This window comes from Mastomys coucha, unplaced genomic scaffold, assembly GCF_008632895.1.
Source record: "Mastomys coucha isolate ucsf_1 unplaced genomic scaffold, UCSF_Mcou_1 pScaffold14, whole genome shotgun sequence".
NCBI classification, from domain to species: Eukaryota; Metazoa; Chordata; class Mammalia; order Rodentia; family Muridae; genus Mastomys; species Mastomys coucha.
In genome coordinates, this window is record NW_022196896.1 from 3,164,450 (window position 1) to 3,188,333 (window position 23,884).

At 40.5% G+C, this 23,884-nt stretch overlaps 2 protein-coding genes across 8 annotated transcripts in view; one reads left to right on the forward strand and one right to left on the reverse strand.

Annotated features, from left to right (window-relative positions):
- Rars2 (arginyl-tRNA synthetase 2, mitochondrial) overlaps positions 1 to 7,140 on the reverse strand; it is a 44,798-nt gene extending 37,658 nt beyond the window's left edge. The window contains exons 1-2 of one of the 2 annotated variants that reach the window (XM_031366400.1): positions 7,073 to 7,140; positions 4,079 to 4,152 (exon numbers count right to left, since the gene is read on the reverse strand). In XM_031366400.1, coding sequence (XP_031222260.1) covers positions 4,079 to 4,152; positions 7,073 to 7,108 — 110 coding nt within the window. In that variant the 5' untranslated portion in view covers positions 7,109 to 7,140. Of the gene's footprint in view, positions 1 to 4,078; positions 4,153 to 6,315; positions 6,353 to 7,072 lie in introns of those variants that run through there. The other variant, XM_031366401.1, reaches the window with a different exon arrangement.
- A 27-nt stretch (positions 7,141 to 7,167) lies between these two features.
- Positions 7,168 to 23,884, forward strand: part of Orc3 (origin recognition complex subunit 3) — a 48,182-nt gene continuing 31,465 nt past the window's right edge. For 3 of the 6 annotated variants that reach the window (XM_031366403.1, XM_031366405.1, XM_031366404.1), the window contains exons 1-5: positions 7,168 to 7,234; positions 11,339 to 11,393; positions 15,113 to 15,210; positions 18,606 to 18,750; positions 23,586 to 23,690. In XM_031366403.1, the coding sequence (XP_031222263.1) occupies positions 7,211 to 7,234; positions 11,339 to 11,393; positions 15,113 to 15,210; positions 18,606 to 18,750; positions 23,586 to 23,690 (427 nt within the window). In that variant the 5' untranslated portion in view covers positions 7,168 to 7,210. Of the gene's footprint in view, positions 7,235 to 11,338; positions 11,394 to 13,085; positions 13,212 to 13,701; positions 13,826 to 15,112; positions 15,211 to 18,605; positions 18,751 to 23,585; positions 23,691 to 23,884 lie in introns of all 6 variants that reach the window. The other 3 variants (XM_031366408.1, XM_031366407.1, XM_031366409.1) reach the window with 3 other exon arrangements.

Consider the following 23,884-nt stretch of genomic DNA (forward strand, 5'->3'; position numbering starts at 1 on the left):
TGGGATTAATGGCGTGTGCCACCACTGCCCAGCATGGTTAAACTATTAAGAACTACAGGGACACCAACCAAAGGAGCAATCACTTGCGTGATGGAAAAAGCCATCTGCAAAGGAAGGAGACAGAAGCAAATACATGTATGCAGTCATTAAAACAATATTTGTAGTCTCACTGAGGAAAACAAAACAAAACTATCAGTTAACCTTACCCCAAGGGAAAGAAGACTTAAATTTGGAAAAAAAGACTTTACAGTTGAGGCAGTCACCTGAGACTGGCTCACCATATCTCCACAGAGTTTTCTGTGGGTGTGACAATTCAGGTTATTTAATTAATAACTGTACAACTACATATACTGACATCGTCTGGTATCAAACAGAGAGCTAGTGAAGAGAGCTAAGCATTTATGCCACTGCTCATCTAGCTCTTGTGTCACTCTTATGAGGGGCACACGTGACTGACTCAGAGTAACACCTAAAATTTGTGTATGGCTTCAGGTCAACATCACATTACAGAACTTAAACTCAAATGAGCATTAGAAAGCTTCTTGGGAGGTGGGCACAATACTAATACTAGTAAGAAGCTATATGCAACTGAAGCCTGATGGGAAAGGAAAGCCCAAGGAACGTCACCGGATAATCAACCCCAGTACAGGGTGGGCCCATGCCAACACAAAACGGACTCTTTCTGGGATTTTTCTTTCATTTTGGTATTTTTTTTTTTTGTCTTATTAGTTTTTTGTTTGTTTTGTTTTTGTTTTTTTAGAGGACTGGGGATAGAACATAGAGCTGAGTGAGTAGGAACATGGGAAAGGAGCTTGGGGGAATTGGGTAGGAGAAAGAACATGATCAAAATGTATTATACGCAGTTCTAACAGATACATCTACAAAACACTTCTGCATGAAAGGCTCAGGGAACATTGCAGAAGATCGGGCAAAAAGAGTGTATGAGCCAGAGGGTCAGAGAGCTGGCTGTGAGACTATCTCCTAGTAATGTCAGACGCTATACATAGAAAGCCTCACTGACATGACTGACCAAACAGGAGCTGAATACGGATGACACCAACAGATATGATAAACTGAACAGAGAAAAGCCCACGAGGTCCTAACCCTATACAAAGGACTGTAGGCAACTAAGCAGAGCTGGGAGCAGGACAGTGGCCTTCCCTAGGGAAGAGCACAATTCCTCTAAACATACTGTATTTAAAAGTACTTACAGCCGGGCGGTGGTGGCGCATGCCTTTAATCCCAGCCCTTGGGAGGCAGAGGCAGGCGGATTTCTGAGTTCGAGGCCAGCCTGGTCTACAGAGTGAGTTCCAGGACAGCCAGAGAGCTACACAGAGAAACCTTGTTTCGAAAAAAAAAAACCAAAACAAAAGTACTTACGTGTATAGCTATACTTATTTGCATGCTATGCAATAACTAAAAACGAGGGGGGGGGGACATGAGGCTGAAGGAGAGCAAGGAGGGAAATAAGGGATGATTTGAAGAAGAAATATAATCACATTCGAGCTGTAAGCACAAATTCAAGTTTACCTACCATTAATTAATGTCTGCAATTCTGGACATTGTTTAATTTCTTGGTACCTCAGTAAAATGATAACCCAATGGTATGTACTTTATAGAGTTATTGAGAAATGACATCTCAGTTATAAATTATGTTAGTCATAGATCTGAGGCTAAATAGAATATCAAACCCAACCAACACTCGCGCCTGGGGGATGTTCTCTCTTTGTCTTTTCTATACTAACATGGTTGGTAACTGTGTGCGCCTGGGGGCGGGGGGTTCTCTTTGTCTTTTCTATACTAACATGGTTGGTAACTGTGCATGCCTGGGGGAGTTCTCTCTCTGTCTTTTCTATACTAACATGGTTGGTAACTGTGCGCGCCTGGGGGGGTTCTCTCTCTGTCTTTTCTATACTAACGTGGTTGGTTACTGTGCTCTTCTTTTCTCTAAGATTATTCTTTGCTGGGTATATAATGACTCACTCCATTTTCTGAAAACAAAATTTAATTGTAGAAATTCATCTAAAGCTTTGATAATTTAGTCAAGTATTTGAACCAATCTATGGGTAACTAAAGAAATTCACTTAGCAAAACAGGAATAAAGCATAAAGTGGCACAGAAGCAACAAATGGAGATTTTTAAAAGTCAGAGAAAATAAAGAAAAAGCAAAAGTCATGAGCTCTACTGTTATTGACATGATAGGGATTTGAGTAGATCAAGGAGTGAATTACACTTTCTTGATATAGACCTAGAGTTCTTTATAAACGATTTACTAGGGCTTCAGTCTTATAAGCATGGCTCTCAAACATTCAGGAAGACTCAAAGCAAGAATCATAAGCTGCTAAAAAAAAAAAAGTAGTTTTAAAAATTTTTAACAGAGCTGGGAGTGGTGGAACATGCCTTTAATACCAGTGCTATGAAGGCAGAGGCAGGTGGATCTCTGCAATTGAACCATTCTGATCTACAGACTGAGTTCCAGGACAGTGAAGGCTATAGAGAAACCCTGCTTCAAACAACAACAAAAATGAATAAAAATAGATATATGCTGTTTTATTTTCAACTGAAATGACTAAGCTGAAGCCGTTCTGTCCCAATGGTATTTTGTGCCTCCCTGGTCACTTCTCAGCCTTCCACCTAGAACAGCAATATTCATCTTGCTACCGTTTTGAGACTGTCGAAGACATTGGCTATGGTCCAAGCATATTATGTAGTGTCTGGAAGATACTGCTGGGTCTTGCAAAGAAATCAGATGTGGCTAGTAAAACACACACACACACACACACACACACACACACCACACACTCCTCCTGAGCAGTGATGGCTTTGGGGTTGTTTTTTTGTTTTGTTTTGTTTTGTTTTTTTGTTTTTTTGAGACAGGGTTTCTCTGTGTAGCCCTGGCTATCCTGGAACTCACTCTGTAGACCAGGCTGGCCTTGAATTCAGATGGCTTTGTTTTTAAAAATGATACATCCTTGACCTTAAGCTCAAGAGCCTTTACAGAGTCACAAGCCATTCTTGGTCTGGCCATCAATAAAAAGAACTTAAAACTTTCAATTGGGTTAATCAGCATGGTTATCAATAACTACCTTGTGTGGATCATTTCAAAATCAAGGGGAAAGTGTCCTGAATCTTCTAACTAGATTGCCTGTTACACTTTTGTTTTAAAACAGTAAGTTAGTGGGAAAAACAAGCCTTTTAAAAGATGTAATAGCAATGCTTTGAAATCTAGTAGCTATGAACATAATCCAATGCTGAGAATCTACTATGTGGCAAGCTTCTCATTAATAACTGATAGAGGACTTCTGCAGGGCATCTTTGAGATCTATAATCTGCAGAAGCTCAAGGACTCTTGCATATGGTGGCGTGCTATGTCTATTCACCCTCCATGCACCCCATATTATGAATCATCTCTAAATTGCTATAATTCCTGCTACAACGCAAATGCGTTATAAGTAATTGTTACCAGTGTATTGTTTCAGAGATAATATGAAAAATAACTTTGTTTATGTTTAGTGCAGATGCAATTTCTTTTCTTTGAACATTCTGTCCCTGTGTCCCAAGGTAATACACCCATGAGTAGACTAAATTTTGTAGAAGCACTAAAATATTTTGCCAAAATGATAAATTAACAGTTAAGATGATGAGACTAATATAGAGAAAGATATTTCTTCCTGTACCTAGGAAAGCAATGTGGATTTTATATAGCCCTAAACAATAATTCTCTATTACTTGGGAGTCTTCAAATGAGAAGTCAAACCAAACAACACAAGCAAAGAGGTACAGTAAGTGTGGTACAATAGCACTCAAGCGTCAGATAACTCGACAGTCTGTAGTATTCCAATCAGATCAGACTGACATAATTATTGCTAGCATAAACAAATATGAAAACAATTAACAAAAGGATAGTACATGCACAACAGAATACTTAAAACAGAACTGGAATCTTATGACAGTAATTATAGTAAGTTGAATATAATGAATCCTAACTTTAAGGACTACTCTGTAAAAACTGAAGAGTTGAATGAAATCGGATTGCCAACAAATTCAACAATTTGCGATCACTACAAGCATACTTAACTCTTTTTTTGAAACTGGGACAGCAGATATTGACTTGATCAGGGTTTCTGGTGGAAGAGCCAAAACTCTGGAAAGCTAAAAGCAAAAAGAGAATCAAATGAGATAAAACTGTTGATAAAACTATTCCATATTGGATGAAATACTACTAGCAATAAAGAAGGTATTTAGTATGATTCAACTTATCTGATATTCTAGAAAACACAAAACTATCAGACTGAAGTAAGGATTTGTGGCTGCCAGGACTTGAATATGATATAATGGTTTGACTATAAAGCAGCAAGCAGGACTGCTTGTCCTTCAATGGATTTTTATATTTGTCAGTTTAAATACATATATTATGTGGCCCATGCTTTTAATCCCAGCACTTGGGAGGCGGAGGCAGGTGGGTTTCTGAGTTTGAGGCCAACCTGGTCTACAGAGTGAATTCCAGGATAGCGAGGCTATACAGAGAAAACCTGTCTCAAAAAACAAAACAAAACAACAACAAAAAAACCCTGGGTATGAGATGACCAGATAAGGAGGAGGTTGTCCGGGTGGGAGGTTTAGGGTGGGAGTGGGGGAGTGGGAGCACTGCATGATTTTTTTTTTTTTAACATAAAAAATGAGGACAGGGCTGATCCAGTTTTCGAGGGCCAGTTGGCTTCCTTGAGGAACATACATAAGACAATGTTGCCCAGTACAGGAACTAAATTGTAAATAAAGAAGGGGTTGTTCCTATTTTAGGAAGGAGCCACTCCAGACTGTCCCACAGACAAGGAGTTCTGGTATAGGTAACCAAGAAAAACTGCAGCTTACGTCTTGGTAATGTGAGTGAGAATTCCTGAAAAGAAGCTGTGCCCACAGTAGCTGACTGACTAAAGCTTCAATGACTGTGGAGAGTTACTATGGATGTTGCAGATCTGGGACCTAATTAATTTCATCTTGGGTGTCTCCCACCTCTGGACCTAAGATCCTGCTACTACTAGCTAGAGATAACATCCTGACAAACAGATAACCTTTTGGGGGTATATTAACAACAAAAAAGCCTAGTTTTCCACCAAGCAGAGGGCTCAGAGTGTTGTCTGATAGCAACCAGGGTCTATAGAAGAGTTACCCCAATCTTGCAGTAACCAACCTCTCTGCTGGTTCCCATCAACCTATTTTTTAAATGCTTTGATTTATTATTATCACTCTTTGTTCTGTTACTCCATGAAACTGCTTCCATACTGGAACTATGGAAATTGGGGACACATAAAGCCATGTTGCTGGGCCCAGTCAGTCAAATTTGGCTCCGGCATATGCTATCCCTTCTTCCCCTTGAGCAGAGAGCTGTAGGTCAGTGTGGACAGTAGTTAGGACAGGTGTTAATTTTCTGCCATGGTAAAACTAAAAGCTGGACACATAAACACAAGAACAAAGAAAGCATAGGCTAATTAATGGCTTACAGAGCCTGCGAAGAGCTTCAGAACATTAACACCTGCAAGGTCTAAGGAGCGACCTTGCCTTCTTGGGATAAAGGTCAGCAGAGTCATGGTTAATGGCTAGAAAGGCAAGTTAAGACAGAGAAGGGTCTTCAAAGCATGACCACTTCCTTAATTGAGCAAGCTGTGCATAAAAGCCTGTGATCATCTCCTTGGTGAGCCAATGGGGCATGCACAGCCAATGGAGAAATCCTGAGACACCTGCACCCTCCCCAGCCCCAACCAGTCACAGACTCCCCGACTCTGGATTTTCCTTCCCGCATTCCGGAGGACAAGCCTGCCTTAATAAAAACAGTGTTTCACTGTCTTTGCCTCTCAGTCTTCTCTATTTCTTGTATCTTGGTCCGTTGTTTTTCCCAGGCAGTCAATTGTTTCTTTTGCTTGTCCCATGCAATGAACTCAGCTAACACCAGAATCATCATTACAACTGGAGCTCCCTGGCTAGCCAACCTAGCTAAATGGTTAAACTCCAGGTTTAGGGAGAAATTCTGTCTTAAAAAAAAAGGTGGACAGTGACTAGAGGATACACAGGCAACCTGTGGCCTCTCCTCATGAAGGAACACACAAACACAGACACACAGATTATACATTAAAGTCATTGCTGTAGGCTGGTGCTTAATTCCTACAGTACTACCTAAGAAGCATATGCACCGTCTTTCAGAATTGTCTAAAGCAACTCAACCACGCTGGGCCTAAGTCAGTGCTAGGACTAGCAGACTCCAGGCAGGATGGGCTGCGGTGAACACGTGAGGAATCCAGGTCAAGTGTCTTTCTCCACCTTATTTGAGACACTCTCACGGAGCCAGGAGCTGGATCCACCTGTTTCTGTTTCCACCTCCCAGAAGTGTGGTTTCAGACTTCCTCAGCCATGCAGGTTTTTCTACATAGGTTCTGGAGATTCAAACTCAGGTACTGATGCTTGCATAGCAGACACTTCACCCACGGAGCTATCTCCGCAGCCCTTAGCATGATGATTTTTTTTCTTTTCTTTTCTTTTCTTCTTCTTCTTCTTCTTTTTTTTTTTTTTCCCGAGACAAGGTTTCTCGGTGTAGCCTTGGCTGTCCTGGAACTCACTCTGTAGACCAGGCTGGCCTCGAACTCAGAAATCCGCCTGCCTCTGCCTCCCAAGGGCTGGGATTAAAGGCGTGCGCCAGCCACCACCGCCGGACGATTTTTAAATCACCTATTTTATTCAATGGTCTCCAAGTCTGGATTTAGAGCTTTTTCTCAGGAGAACATGGTCTACAGGCTTACTAAGCTACAAAAGTTTCTTATTCGAGGTATACACTACCAGGTTGTTTATGAGAGCAAATGAAGAGTAGAAACGAACGAGGGACTACAAATTTCTACAGAGTCTAATCATGGCCCATGGACAGTCCGCCCAGGTTAAAGCATGAAGTACGGGAAAGGGGAAGACAGCGAGCACCCAGTGCTCTCGAGGGTCTTCCCACCCCGCAGCTCGGGGAGGAGGCAGAGCCGGCCTAGGCTGCACCCTCCGGCCCTGGCTCCCGCCGGCTCGCCGCTCCGGACAGTACCTGACAGGCGATCGACCTACGAAAGCCGCACGCCATGCCTCCCTTTACCGCACGCCCCGCCTCCGCGCCGGAAGTCGCCGCTGCTTCCGCAAGGGCGCGCGGAAGTGTGTAGTGCGCAGGCACACGGGGCCGCGGACTATGGCCACCTCCTCCGTGTCTAAGGTACGTGGGGGTGGCGCTCCACTCGGATTCGCGGTGCCCGTTTGGCAAGTCCGACGAGGTTTGATGGGCATCAGCTCTGGCTCCGGGAAGAACAGAACTTAGGCGGCTTTGCCCAGGTCCAGGTTCGAGGCCAGCTTTGCTTTGGGCAGCTAGGCCATGGCACCAAGGCTAGGAGACCTGCTGTCCCCAGGATGTGCTGCGTTCTGCCGCTTTCCCCACTCCCTCCCATAAGTACACACTGTGCGTTAAGTTACCGAAACACAGTCGTAAACAAAAATAGATTTCTGTACCCAGAAATATTAGTAAGCAGGTAGTCTTGAATTGGCGTATTAGCAAAGGAGAAAAGTTCTAAGAGAAGAGGGACGAACCAAGATTGCTAGGAGACCAGGGAAGCTCTTTGAGAAAGTGACAGTTTGGCTGAGATCTGAAAAAATAAGAATCTTGGAAAGAATATAAAGCATTAGTTTGGGAGAGCAGAATAAGATGCTCTCTGCCTTAGAATGTAGCAATAAAAAGGGCAATTTAGCCCGTGATTGGAGAATGGAGCATTAGGAAAAACCAGAACAAAAATGTAATTCAGATGAGTGTTTTGAGGGATTGTGGACTGTTCACTGGCAAGGGAGTGCTAGTCAAATAGTAGTTTGTAAGGAGAAATCCTAGGCTTGTATTGCCCCCTAGCAGCCTGTGGCTACATTTTGAATTAAGCTAACTTAAAAGTAAGTTTACCTACCGTTAGCATCAACCATATTTCACGGATATCAAACAGTGCAGCCGTTGGAAAAGGAAGTTCTGCTGGACTGTACTGCTGTGCCCTGTAAAGTAAGACTTTATTTCTGTTCTAAGAACAGAAGGACACTCCTGAAGGAAGCTGAAAACACAAAAGTTCTGGAAGGTTTCGTCATTGGGGCTCCAGGGGAACACTGAAGAGGGCTGGCTTTTTTATAGGAGGTCTGTTAGAGGTGATATTAACGTCAGAGGAAGGCAGGCAGGCAGGCAGGCAGGCAGGCAGGCAGCAGCAGCACAGCAGAACAGAGCCAGTGAGGAGAGTTCTGGCCCACAGGGCAGACAGTGAGCCCCTTCAGCGCTTTTATGGGATGAATACTCTGGGAGGACGTTGAAATGTTCTCTGGTTTTGGCCCACAGTCCATTAAGTTGCTAGGGGTATCCAGCGAATGCTCAGTTCATGAAGTGTAGGTGATGGATAAACACTTTTTCTAGTTGGGCCTTCCTAAGGGGAGATGGAGCAGGGAAGACAAGTCACTTTAGTTCAAGAAGCCCAACTGGCCCTTAAAGAAATTGTCACAGTTCAACAGAAACGGAGACACTTGGTTAAGACATTTAAGAAGTGTGATAATGCTGGGCAGTGGTGGTGCAAGCCTTTAATCCCAGCACTTGGGAGGCAGAGGCAGGCGGATTTCTGAGTCCAAGGGCAGCCTGGTCTACAGAGTGAGTTCCAGGACAGGGCTACTCAGAGAAACTCTGTCTCGAAAAGCAAAACAAAACAAAACAAAAAAAAACCCAACCCAAGAAGTGTGATAATGATGAGAGGTAAAGGTGCACCAAATATTTAATTTTGATTAAAATGGTCTATGACAAGCAGTACCCTCAAAGACTACATTTCAAAGAGAACAAGCACTATGGTTTATTAATTTATTAACTCCAGTTAATTTATTGGAGACATGTTCTCTCTATGTTTTCTTTATTGGTTTGCAGCTCTATATGTAGACCAGCCTGACCTTGAACTCACCTACCTTCCTGAGCCTGACAAGTGCTAGCTAGGATCAAGGGTGTGCACCACCATACCCAGTTCCTAGTTAAAGATTTTTGTGTGTTTATTAGCTCTATTCCTATTTTTATTTTTCCTTGTCTACAAAGTTCCAGATGTTTTGAGTGCCCTAACTCCTAATCCTGTTCGTTGCTTAAAACTTCATTTTGTTTTCTTTTCTGGTGGTGAGTATAACACTGTAGACTTTGTGCACCCTACGCAAATGCTTTTACCACAGCTGCATTTCCAGCCCTTCCAGGGAATGAGAATTTTTTTTTTTTTCAGAAAGCCATTATTTCTATAAAACTTGGAGAAGATGATAGCTTTTCAGAAAAGCAATTTTTTTCCCTAACAGAAATATCTGTGTTGATAAATGATCATGAAAGAAATATTATATAAATAAGAACCTTTAAGGACAGTTTCTAGAATTCATGGAACTGCCAACGTTTTAATTTATTTTCCTCCTTAAACCTATCAAGTGTTGTTGTTTTTTTGTTATATTTTTGCTGATGGCTTTCTAAGGTGGTTAATCATATTACTCTTCATATGTTGACATTAGTGTTTGTTGCTTATATTCAGATCCTTGTGCTCATATTTATTATATTACTATCCATTCTATAGCTGTTTGGCTATAACAGGTCTATAGGGAAAGAGTGCAGTAATAAGCTTGTCGTGGTACCATGCACTTCTTAAAAATATGTACAAGTAATTCATACACTTTTACTAGTTGCAAATATAAGACCATAAAGTACAGCTTAATTTGGAATTAGTAATCTACATGGCTACTTTATATTTTGCAAAGCTGTTTAACAGTAGTCTTAGATGACTTCTTTTGTTGTATTTTACTTCTCTTAATCTTTCATTTTTTGTATAAATGGAAATCTTAAGAAACTATCCATGAAATGTAACTTTTATTTGGCAGAATATACTGCAACTAGAAACTTAGGAGCTAAGCTTCAGTGGTCACAGATAATAATAGAAAACTTAATGTAGCTAGAAAATTACTAGGAAAATTACTTAGCAAGTATTTATTCATTCTGTGTACTGATCATCTATTGTATTTATTTGTTAGTACATTATAAACATTGAGGAGTTGGTTATAAATAAAATACATCTGTGCTATAAATGTGCTCACAATTTCCCAGGAAGATGAAGCAAAGATGTTTGAGTCTTGAGATCTCAGGAGAAGCATTTCTGGTGAGAGAGTCCAGGAGGGTCTCCTGAGGAGATGAGGTCTTGGTTTATTTTGATTTGGTTTGGTTGTATAGCTAGGCTAGACACAAACTCAATGTAGGGGATGTTCTGTCTCCACAGGTACTAAGATTGCAAGTGTCTAAACCATGCCTAGGTTTTCCTCTTGGTTTTTGAACTGTATAAACCAGGGTAGCCTCAACCACAACAGTTCTCCAGTGGATTACAGATGTGAGCCAAACTGTAATGGATAAATGGAAAGGAGTTTATTAATTGAGAAAGGATGTCAGATGAAACAAGAACCAGAATTATCTACTGACCTCCTGGTTGTAGTTACTTAGAGTTAATTAAGCGAAACATCCTGTTGGGATGAGTGTTTTTAACTTAATCCATTTTAATGCACATCATTAATGTTATGTCCCTTCTAAGTTTTATGAAATTTGAACTTAAAAGAAAATTTGGTCTATATCTTACTTAGAACAGGCCCTAAAAAGTGTGAGAACTTATTGGATCGAGGAGGAGGAAATGGGTGAATTTTTCAAGACCATTCTCCTTCGGTATTTCAAAGAAAAGGGATATGATTTCTTAGAAACTGAAAGCTCCTCCCGCTCCAGTTCCCCTTAAAAGAACTTGCTTGTCGATGGGGTATTTGGGTAGTTAGGTGTGCCTGCTCTGTCGATGGGGCATTTGGGTAGGTAGGTGTGCCTGCTCTGTCGATGGGGCATTTGGGTAGGTAGGTGTGCCTGCTCTGTCGATGGGGCATTTGGGTAGGTAGGTGTGCCTGCTCTGTTGATGGGGCATTTGGGTAGGTAGGTGTGCCTGCTCTGTCAATGGGGCATTTGAGTAGGTAGGTGTGCCTGCTCTGTCGATGGGGCATTTGGGTAGGTAGGTGTGCCTGCTCTGTCGATGGGGCATTTGAGTAGGTAGGTGTGCCTGCTCTGTCGATGGGGCATTTGGGTAGGTAGGTGTGCCTGCTCTGTCGATGGGGCATTTGGGTAGGTAGGTGTGCCTGCTCTGTCGATGGGGCATTTGAGTAGGTAGGTGTGCCTGCTCTGTCAATGGGGCATTTGGGTAGGTAGGTGTGCCTGCTCTGTGCCTAATTGGACTTTATGCCTTATTCCTCCTCTCCTCCTTTCTTTTTTAAACAGGGCTGTTTTGTGTTTAAACCAGACTTCAAAAAAAGAAAGATCTCTGTGCCAATAGGTAAAGTATCATAACATCTAATTTGTTAATTTTTTTTCCCCTAGATTATTTTTTTAAAGATTTATTTATTATATGTAAGTACACTGTAGCTGTCTTCAGACATTTTTTCTTCTCTCTTTGGCACCGCTCACTCCAGCCCTGCTCACTCCGGTCCAAAGACTCATTTATTTATTTATTTATTATTTGTAAGTACACTACAGCTGTCTTCAGACACACCAGAAGAGAGCATCAGATCTCATGGATGGTTGTGAGCCACCATGTGGTTGCTGGAAATTGAACTCAGGACCTCTGGAAGAGCAGTCAGTACTCTTAACCGCTGAGCCATCTCTCTTGCACCCCCTAGATCTTCTTAAATTTAAGTGATTATAAGCAATTTTTTTTAATGCTGGAGATTATTCAGTGTACCAGAAGTGAGTAGTTTAAAAGGAAAGGTTTATTCCTTCATTACATATGAAAGACACATACTATACAGTGACATCTGAAACCACCAGCAATATAATTAGACAAATAAATTTGGTAGTATATTAAAGCATTTATTATGTGCTGGACTGTTCTAAGCATTTTAGTTTGTTTAATATCAGCTAACTTTGGAGAATGTAGTATTATCTCCATTAACATATATGAGGATTCCTGACAGTAGAAAGAACTCTTTCAGTATTATAATACTGTGAACATCCCAGAGCTGGGATTTGAACCCATCCTCTGTGACTTTAGATCCCATGCTCTAACCATTGCTTTATGATACCCTCTTTTAATGTGAGGCAAATGTTTGCATAGAACTTTATGTTGGATTGCAGTTATAAGATTTATTTACTATTTGTAATATCAACATGTCATGTGTACAGCAGTATCATTTGAGTACTGTTTTAGAGTTATTTTTCGTTTATTGTGCTGGCTTAAGACTAATGTCTTACTACAGTACAAAAGTGTTTAAGGAATTGACTGATTGGAAGAAATGCGATGAGGGAAATAAATCCCACTTTTTAGCATTTGCCTTTACTGGCTTCAGTATTTGAGGCAGATTGATTGGAGAAGGGTTATGGTTTAAATTTTGCTCACCATATATCACCTGACGTGCAGACATTTAGATGTATCCCTAGGTAAACACTGGTAAATTCTTCCACCTGATAGTGTATTATGGAAGACTGCACATGTAACAAAACAGTTGGTAGAACTGAGCAAAGGACTGAGAAGAGAGACTGGCAGCCTGTGGAGGGCTGAGCATACATAGTGACCTAGAAGCTGAGGTGAGGGGGAAGCCTGGATAGCGTCCATCTGCAGCTCTTCACGTTGCTCACTGTGTGACTGACCTGACTTCAAGGACTGAGAGAAGTGATCCTCATAGGCTGCTGTCCTAAGATCTATGCACTTTGGTGGTAACTCAGCATGTGAACTCATGCCTTAGTTTGCTGTGTAACATTTTATCACCGTCCTACCCACCAATAGAATACAATAACTTTTTTCTTTTCTGTTTCTATTGCTTTATCTCTTAATAGATTGCCATACAATCTCTCTTTGTTTTTTGCATCTTAATACAGTAACTTTGCCATCTTGATACTTTAATGACTTTATCATGATGTAAAATGCTTGGCAAAATTAAGATACTTGTGAAAACTAAGTCAGCTATTATAAGGAGGAATATGCATTCTAAGTTACCAACTAAAGGTGTAATATTACCTTTACCTTTAATAGGATGCTAGAGTGAAAGCTTTGCCTTATAGAAAGGAGTGTTGGAGTGAAATACGGATTGGAGAGAAGTAGGAAATCGTGAGGAACATAAGATGTTTGAGTGAAGGACCATGCCATTACTGTTTTAAAGTATGATTTTAAAATAAATATATCTAGTTATATAGGGCCTAAGTTATCTTCAGACTTGGAGTACTTTTGCTGAGTGCTGGGTTTTATATTTGTCTTTGGTCTGGATATGAATTTTTATAACTATTAAATATATTTTTTCTTTTTACCAGCTCAGCCTATAAATTTGACTTTATTCAGTTACTATACCAGTGTTAATTATTTTGAGAAGTACCAAGATCACTATTAATCTCATAACATGTGGGTTTTTTGGTTGTTTTGGGATTTTTTTTAATCTTTATGTCTGTATTTTTGCCTCTGTGTGTGCATCCATTATGTGCATGCCTTCTTATGTGGCTTCTGCAGAGGCCAAAAGAATGTATTAGATACCCTGGAAGTGTAGCTTCGGGTGGTCGAGCCACGATGTGGGTGCTGGGATTCAAACGCAGATCCTCTGCAAGAGAAGCAAGTGTTTTAACTGCTGCGCCACTTCTCTGCCTGATCCTTACTCTAGATTCCATCTGAGTCGAAAAGTAAAATTCTTTGGCTGTAGGATGAGGATTGGAGATAGAACTGAACAGTAGAACAGACTTCACAAACTGATGTTCAACTAAAAGAGCATCCGAGATGAACAGGAGGTAGGGTGGTCAACATAGAAGTAAATTTCTGCTGTGTCCAAATTGGAAGTCACAACTCATTGCATGTTATGAAGGTCACTTTAGTGAACTGTGAAATAGAACACACTTGCTGTTAGAGGATAAGAGTAAAAGTTGTTTTATGGGACTTTTGTATTTGTGTCTACTGAAAATATGTTACATTTTCAAAATAATATATTCTTTGATGCACAGTTTTTAAAACTATTGCAGTAAAAATATTTTGACAGAAAGGCTGTCAGGAGAGAACAGTTTTAAAAATCTATAAGGTAGTACACATTAGGGCAAAGATAATACTCAACTGTTAGGAGCATTGGCTGTTCTAGAGGAACGGGCTTGATTCCCAGCCCTTACATGGCAGCTCACAACCGTCTCTGTTAGCTCCAGTCAAGGGGACTCAACACGCTCTTCTGCCTTTCTTGGCAATGCATGCACCTATTAATAGAATTGAATTATAAAAAAAGAAGGGTCTGGTGAGATGGCTCAGCTGTTATGAGCATTGGCTTCTCTTCTGGAGGTCCTGAGTTCAGTTCCCAGCATCTACATGGTGGCTCACTACCATCTGCAATGGCATCTGATGTCCTCTTCTGGAATGTAGGTGTTCATGCAGACAGAGCACTCATACATAAAAAAATTAAATGGAAAAAAGGGTGGATGGTGATGGCCTATACCTTTAATTCCAATATTTGGGAGACAGAGGTAGACAGATCTCTGAGTTTGAGGCCAGCCTCCTCTACAGAGTGAATTCCAGGAAAGCCATGATTACCTATATAGAGAAACCCTGCCTTGAAAAGCTACAAGGAGGAGAAGGGGAGGGGAGGGGAGAAGAGAGAAGAAAAGAAAAGTCAAAAAAGAAAGTAATAACTCACTAAATCAAAGGCTGATCTAAACTGTGTGAATAGAACAAAAAAACTGTATGAAAAATTATTTAACAGAGAAAGTTAAAGTTGATGTGGATATAAACATTAATGTTTGTATAAACCTTGAACTGGAAACCAATAAGTAAAAGCTTAGAGATTCTTTAGTAAGGAATAGAACTTTAAAATTTTAAATGTCCTTTATAATATGGTAAAAATTGAAATGTAAAATTAAATACAAATGATAAAGTATATTGTTTTTCTCCAAATGTAATGGAGACAGATATATATGTAGATACATAGTTTTTGGATGTATAGAAAATGTTTTGATCCCTCCCCCCATGCTATGTGTCTCTATGTACAGTCTCTTAATTTAATTGTGTTAAAACAATTGACTTTCTGGGGTTTTTTTTAGAGGACTATTTTAATAATGAGGAACTTGACTCTGAAGACAGTAAACTTCGATATGAGACGTATCGCTTGCTATGGCAACGGATGAAATCTGAAACAGAGGTGAATAATTTCCTTTTTTCTGTAATAAAATAGCGTAAGTCTTGTATTTATTACTTCTCTTATCTAACAGTGTATAAGAGTATGCATAGAAAGTGAGAAAGTACAATCAAACACAGCCTGTATAGCTCAGGTAAAATAGGTGCTATGTTCTAAATATTATACGTGGCCTCCATTACTGCAATGTGGCTGTTTCTAAGAAAAAGAAAACCACTATGGTGAACTCTTGTTTTGGTTTGTTTTTTTGATTTTTCGAGACAGGGTTTCTCTGTGTAGCCCTGGCTGTCCTGGAACTATGGTGAACTCTTAAATTCGGTTAAGAGGTTACACAAGTCTGAAATGAAGCCATTTCCAAATTTGTGCTAGCATCCAGTTCTTGCTGTGCTTTGTTTGGCTTCTTCTTGAGACGTAGTCTTAACACTAGCTCAGGCTGGCCTAGAGCTTACTGCGCGTTCTGGTTGTGAATATCTTCAGAATAGCAAAGGCTGCAGTGCCAACAGCTCATTCTGCTTAATCAACACATTGTATAGTGTTTTGGTTTTGAATGAGATTTACACACAGCTTTTATGTGGGTGCTGGGAATTCCAGCTTAGGTCTTTCTGCTTGTACAACATGCACGTTTGCCCACCGAGGCATTTTTCCAGCGCACCTACTTTCGAGTCTCTTACTGTTTCCTATCTATCTTTACTACTTTACACTTCACAGGAGAGGGCATTGAATTCACTGTGGTTGGCATTAACAAGGTAGGAAGCTACCCCTTGGGAACTGAGCTCCAGTCCTCTGCCAGAGGCCTTTTTTTTTTAAAGATTTATTTTATTTCATTTTTATGTGTATGAGTACACTGTAGCTGTACAGATGAGTGTGAGCCATCATGTGTGTGGCTGCTGTTGATCTCAGGACCTCTGCCTCCTGCTAGCTCCGGCCCGCTCACTCCAGCATAATTTTCTGCAGCTGTCTTCAGACGCACCAGAAGAGGGTGTCCGATCTCATTATGGGTGGTTGTGAGCCACCATGTGGTTGCTGGGATCCGAACTCAGGACTTTCAGAAGAGCAGTCAGTGCTCTTACCTGCTGAGCCATCTTGCCAGCCCCCTGCCAGAGGACTTTTAACTACTGAAACACTGCACAAGGTCTTGCTAGGTTTCTTAACCTAGATTACAATAACACTCCCTGAACTGCATTCCTGACATCCCCGTCTTTGAACCTATGACTAACTTTGTTGGTTTCTGAGTCATATTAGGAACATGCTTCCCTTTCAGGCAAATGCAGCTCTGTCTCTCTGACTTTGGTGTGGGCTTCATATAGTCCCTTACCAGCACTCCCTCCAGCATCACCTCCTTTATCCTCTGCCTTCACAGTGGTGTTAAGTTAGCCTGTCATGTCACTCCTGTGGCTACAGTTCAATCCTTTATGTCATGGTGTGTGTTTGAGTGGGGACCCTAACCTCCACGCAGTGCCTTTTCCTCACACTGGCTCTCTCATGCTAAGCTGTGTGTGGCCCTCGCTCCAGGTGCTCTCTTTGTCTCTGCAGCGTGTTCTTCTCACTTGCTTTTGTCTCCTGTCACCCCTCTGCATCAGCAGACAGTGCCGTGGTCCAAATGAGTTTCCTCTTCCGCTTGGAGTGGATGGTTCCACTTTTATCTCTTCACCTTTTTCCCTAAAATAGACTTTCTTTGATATCCACAACATGATTACTGAATGGTTATGGAATGAGTAATTGAGAGCCCTGTCAGAGATAACGTTGGCATTCTAATGATGGATACCTGGGAGACTTTTTTTTTAAAAAAAAGTTCATAGTTTTTTTTTTAAAGATTATTTATTTATTTTATGTATATAGGTATACCATTACTCTCTTCAGACACACCAGAAGAGGGCATCAGACCCAGTTACAGATGGTTGTGAGCCACCATGTGGTTGCTGGAATTGAACTCAGGACCTCTGGAAGAACAGTAGGTGCTCTTAACAGTTGAGCCATCTCTCTAGCCCTGGGAGACTTTATCTGCATAACGAGACCATCTTTGCTAGCTAGGTATCCCCAGTTTTCAGTGAAGTAATCCAAAGCATTGATCTCCATAAGTTAAGGAAAACCGTTTTTTATTTATGAAGCTGTTACTCATTTTATATATAATCTTCAACTGAATCTGTAATTCTTTTCTTTCTAAAACCAGCAAGGGTCAAAATAGAACATCACAAAATATATTTCTCTTTAGAATTATTTTTCAACTTTTTTTTTTTAAAGATTTATTTATTTATTATATGTAAGTACACTGTAGCTGTCTTCAGACGCACCAAAAGAGGGTGTCAGATCTCATTATGGGTGGTTGTGAGCCACCATGTGGTTGCTGGGATTTGAACTCATGACCTTCCGAAGAGCAGTCAGTGCTCTTCCCCTCTGAGCCATCTCAACAGCCCTATTTTTCAACTTTTAATTATGTGTATATGTGTGCGTGCGTGGGGGTATGTGCATATGTGTGTAGGTGTATCGAAGAGGCCAAAAATGTTAGACTCCTGGAACTGGTGGTTATAAGCTAGTATGTGGATGCTGAGGATTGAATTCAGGTCCTCTGCAAGAGCAGTACATAATCTTAATGGCCAAGCCATGTCTCCAGACCGTATATTTAAGTATATTTTGAAGTACAATGAGAAGTTGCAGATACAGAAATGGCTCTGAGAAGCTATCATTTGTAAAATGAAATTTAGATTTATCAGCATTAAAAAACAGTAGGTTCAAGGAGAGGCTTCTTTATTCAGTATCCCTTTATCTAAGGAAAGATCATTTCTTAGGAAGAAAAGCTTGAGGATCTGCTTCCTGGCCCTGTCAGAGATTACATTGGCATTCTAATGATGGTTATCTGGGAGACTTTAACTGCATACCGAGACCATCTTTGCTAGCTACATTTCTTTCACTCACACAATTCTGTAACTTGGTATTCTTATCCCTCCCTACCTTACTCCCCAAACTTCAACCTGTCCCCTTAACTTTATCCACAGTTTTTTTTTTCTGCATATCAAAATGCACTTTCAGTTTCAGCCATCTTGCCCTTCTATTCCCTCACTCTGTGCTTGCTCACTGTGTGGTAAGATAAGTGTGCGTGTGTGTGTTTGTGTGTGTGTGTGTGTGTGTGTTTCCCCTTCTGTCTCCTTCCAGTACATTGTTTCTGCTTATTGTGTGTTAATATATTCTATAGGTTTCCCCGTCTTTTCCCTCTCAGTACAGTTTGTGCTGGCCATTGTGTGTTGATATCTGTGGGGTTTTTATCTTGTTGATCTATTGCTGCTTGATCTCATCAACTAAAATTACTGAACATTCAAAGGGAAAAGAAAATTGAAACTCTCCTACACCAGGAAAGAAAGGGAATAAAACTACTAATAATTCATGAAATTTTGTTTTCTTTGCAGCAATTACAGGAAGAATTAAATGAAAATCTATTTGATAACCTAGTTGACTTTCTGCAGAAGTCTCATTCTGAATTCCAGAAAAATTCCAGAAACTGGGGTTCTCAAATGAAACTCAGAGAAATTCCAACAGCTGCTCTTATTCTTGGTATGTATGCATATCTATGCATATTTTTTAAACTGGTTTTGTTATTGACACTACTGGAAAATATTTTATTTTGATAAAACTCCTACAAATTAAAGCAACTGTGATTTGACTTACATACTTTGTAAAGATTTAGTATATATTCAGATATTTGTAGATGAAAAGAAATTGATCTAACTACTGCACCAGTAGGAGAACTGAGAACTATATTTGTTTTATTCTTCTTTTTGTGTGTTTTTAGGGTAATGACATTTGAATTCAATAATAAAACACCAGAGTGTTGGTAGATTTAATTATTTCTACCTTTTTAAAAAAATCATATCTTGGGGCTGGAGAGGTGGCTCAGTGGTTAAGAGCACTGACTGCTCTTCCAAAGGTCCTGAGTTCAAATCCCAGCAACCACATGGTGGTTCACAACCACCTGTAGTGAGATCTGATGCCCTCTTCTGGTTTGTCTGAAAACAGCAACAGTGTACTTACATATAATAAATAAATAAATCTTTTTAAAAAATCATATCTTCAATGAAATTTATTTATAATACTTATTTTATTTCTTGCACTTGAAATCTTAATTCAGAATCTTTTAATAGTAATTGCATAGAGAATTTGTATAAATTATATATAAATTGTTTCCAGATTATAAGTTACAATTTTTAAAAATATTCATCTATAATGTCTAATTCAGAGCAAATATTTGTATTTCAGGATAATATAAAATACCTGATTTATTAACAGTAGTTTTTTCAGGTTACCAAGCAAATCAGAATAAATAAGACAAAGAAAGAGCACAACACTTAGACACAAATGTACAAAGCAGAACTTATAAACACAAAATCAAAGACCAGTAAGACCAACACATGGCCAAATATAGCAATATGAGACAGAAAGTCTCAGAAACCCATTGAGTTCATTTTGTGGAGGCCGTCTGCTGCTGGGTGGGGCCTGCCCTCGAGGACTGTTAGTGTGCCCAAGGAGATGCCACTAGAGAAAGCTGACTTCTCCTTTGCACATGGGCACTACTTGCACATAGCTTCTTAGCTAGGGTTGGAAGCTTATGGCTCATGTCTACCTCCACCTCTCAGCACTGGGGCCCTGCCTGGTTTGAACCTGTGCAGGCCCTGTGTCTACTGCCACAGTCTCTGTGAGATGCATGTGTCAGTCTTGTGTTAGAAAGACTTTGTGTCTTTGGTATCATTTATCCCCTTTGGCCCTCACAGTCTCTCTGCCTCCTCTTCTGCATATTCCCTGAGTCGTTTCGTATTGAGTGTTTGAAAATCTCTCACAGTGTTCATCGTCTGCTTGTGAGTCTGGGTCTCTATAATAGGTCCCCTCTATAGCAAGAGGGAGCTTCTTTGGTGATGAGTGGAACCAATTTATTACTGCATTTAGCAGAACAGTACTATTTGGTTTTCTTTTTGGCCTAATAGCCTATCTGTTTTCAGGATCTTGGCCACTGAAGCAGTGTCCAGCACAGGTTCCATCTCATAGAGTGGGCCTTAAATCCACTTAGATAATAGTTGATTACTCTCATGTTTGTGCCACGATTGCAACAGCACATCTTGTAGGTAGGCAACCAATGTAGATAGCAGGATTTGTAGCTGGACTTTTCTCTGGGAGCATAAAGTGTACCTTCAAGTACCATGAACACTAATCAGGAGGGGTCAAGTCTCTAGTTAAACATCATCTTAACTTCTCCATGTTCAATAAGGTTTGTAAGTGTTTTGTTCAGCAATAGAGCCTTACTGTCAGTCTGTAGAGAGCAGCCAATAATAGCCTTGGCAGTAGCCTGATTTGTTTGGGAGTCTCTATCTTACTGTTTGTTCTGTTTTGGTGAAGAGGTATCATGACCAAAGCAACTTATAAAGAAAGCATTTAATTGAGAGCTTCCTTACAGTTTCAGAGGATTAGTCCATAATCATCATGGCCGGGAGCAGAGTGGCAGGCAGGCAGACATCTTACAGGAACAATAACTAGCTGAGAGCTTAATTTCTGATCCAGGGAGGCAGCAGAGTGAGAGAGCCTGGGGCTGGTGTTGGATTTTGAAGTGTCAAAGGACATCCCCAGCAACCAATGACACATCTACTTTACAAGGCCATACCCCCAAATCCTTCCTAAACAGTCCGCCAACTGGGAATCAAACAGCGAAATATATGGGTCTTTGGGGACCATTTTTATTCAGTCCATTACAGTTTCCGTGGGGCCTCTTTGGCCAGTGACTTCAGTAGACCTATTCCTGGCACTGGATGTTTCACTTGGTGGCTAAAGACATGTACTTAGGACTCTGGTCTTTCTCATTGTCTGGTGATTCCATTTAGACTTCTTTCAAATATGTATATATTCTAAGAAGCTTCTACAGTAGTGGATTCTCAGATGACTGCTCAGATGTCACTTACTGTTAGTTGTCTGTCCCTCCCAGTATGCCCTTCTTTATCCTTCTCCCCTTCACTCCATATCTAATCCTCTCCCTGCAGTCACTACCATGTCTCCCCATAAGTCTTCATTCTGTCATAAAGAGTACCTTCAAGTACTATGAATACTAATCAGGAGTGGTGAAGTCTCTAGTTAAACTAGACTAATCAGCTTGACTTCTCCTTCCTTGGAGACTGACTCAAAAGAATGGGTGGGGATGGGCTAGGAGGAAGAGCTAAGAGGGCCGATGCATCAGGGTTTGGTGGAGTCCCTCAGGAATGGAGGTAGAGTGTGAGGAGAGGCACCTGCCAGGAGGCTGCTCCAGGGCTGCAGGCGAGGCTGGAATTAAGGTCAGGAAGGAGAGTCTTTTCTTTCTTCTTCTTCTTCTTCTTTTTTTTTTTTTGAAATAGAAATGTTTTTTAAATAATGTTTGGTGTTGGAAATAAAACCAGGAGTTTTATGCATACTCAGCATCTACCCTTCTATTGAACTATACCTGTTTTACATTTTTCAATTCTGAAAATAAAATGTAATTCATTAGGGTTCCATTAGGGTTCCAAACATGTTCCATTGATTTTGCTTCCAAAGTGCTATTTCTTTTTTGTTTATATGTTTGTTTTGTTTTTGACAAGGTCTCACTGTGTAGCCTTGGTTAGCTCAGAATCTTCTATGTAGACCATACTGGCCTCAGAGTCATAGAGATCTGCCTACTTCTGCTTCCTGAGTGCTGACATTGAAGTATGCTATCGCACTTGGCCCCAATTTGTTACTTCTTTAGAGTTTGTTAACAGTGGGCCCTGCTATTTAACATTTTAATGTCATTTAAATTCTATTTTTAATAACCTAATCCTATTACTGATATTCAGGACATATGTTAAATTGTACTTGACAATAGTGTGTAATGTTTTGGGGTAGGGATGTATAGGACCTCACTGTCCAACAACTCAAAAAGCAGTTAATTCTTGCCTGGCACTTGACTTTTCATTTGTAGCATCTAGTATCTTAGGGTGGCATTATCCTCTTCCCTATCCTAATATAGATTAACTCCACTGAAACTCTTTTTTATCTGAGTATAAGTAAGTTGTTTTTTTGTTTTTGTTTTTGTTTTGTTTTGTTTTTTTTGAGACAGGATTTCTCTGTGTAGACCTGGCTGTCCTGGAACTCACTCTGTAGACCAGGCTGGCCTTGAACTCAGAAGTCCGCCTGCCTCTGCCTCCCAAGTGCTGGGATTAAAGGTGTGCGCCACCACCGTCCGACTTAGTAAGTTTTACGAAGTTTTTGCAGTAGTAGAAACCATGGCCTTTCACCACGGTCCTTATGTTACTTGGTCCTTATGTTACTTGTCCCCATCTTTCTTCCTTCCCATCCCCACACCATTTAACCCTTCCTGTGTTATTCCCCTGCCCCATTCATAGCATCTATGTCTGTCCCCCTTTCCTGAACCACCCCTTCCATGTCCTCTTACTAGTTTTCTGCCGTTTATGGTTCCTCCAGTTTAAATGCACATATGTAATGATTCAAAGCTGCATCATATATGGGAGAGAACATTGAACACTTGTCTGTCGGGGTCTGGGTGTCTAGCAGGGTCTAGGTGACCTCACTCAGAATTATTACTTCCAGCTTCATCTATGTACCTATGGATTTCATATTTTCATTTTTAAGTAGCTGAATAATACTACATTGTATATATGAACCCCACTGCCATGATTCATTCATCATTAATGGACATCTAGGTTCTTTCTGTTGCTTTTGTTAGTAGAGCAACAATGAACATGGATGAGCAGGTTTCTCTGTAGTGTGATCCAGACAGAGTTCTTTGGGAGGAATATAACCAGATCATGTGCTAAATCTATTTCTAGCCTTTTGAGAAACCTCCAGTGTTGATTTGCATTGTGGCTCCAGCTTGCTCTTCCACCAGCAGGATATAACTACTTCTCTTTCCCACATCCATTTGTATTTCTTTTTTTTTTTTTTGTTCAAGACAGGGTTTCTCTGTATAACCCTGGCTGTCCTGGAACTCACTCTAGCCAGGCTGGCCTCGAACTAAGAAATCCACCTGCCTCTGCCTCCCGAGTGCTGGTATTAAAGGCGAGTGTCACCACTGCCCGGCTTCCATTTGTATTTCTAATCCCATGACTGGAGCAAAATTAAATTTCAAAATAATCTTAATTTGCATTTCTCCAATTATCACCTTCCCTTGTCATTCTCAGCTTGAGAATGGGCTGTGGGCTAATCAGGAAGTAAATTGTGTCACATTCCTTTAGCTCACAGACTGAGAGGAGAGCCAGTTGTGTTGCAGTTTTCTTGACTTCTATTGCAAGTCCTGTTTTTAAATTGTTCTTCCCTTGTGCTTTACTTGTGCTTTTACTTTAAAATACTCATTGTTAAGTTGTTAATGATGATGATGACATTTGTTTATTACCTCATAGGTGTGAATGTCACCGATCATGATGTGATATTCAGAAGTCTGACAGAGACCCTTCAGAATAATGTCACACCATATGTAGTCTCACTGCAAGCTAAGGATTGTCCAGGTAAAGTAGAAATGCTCACCTCTAACCCCTTCACCCACACTTTATGCATGTCTCACTCATTTTTACTCATTCTCTTAAATCTATTTTTTTCCCACTCGAAAGGCCATTGATGGTTAAAAATAGTCCACATGCAGGGCCAGGCTTGAGTGTATAAAACAGTTAAGTCATGAAGTGCACACAGCATCGGACTCAGA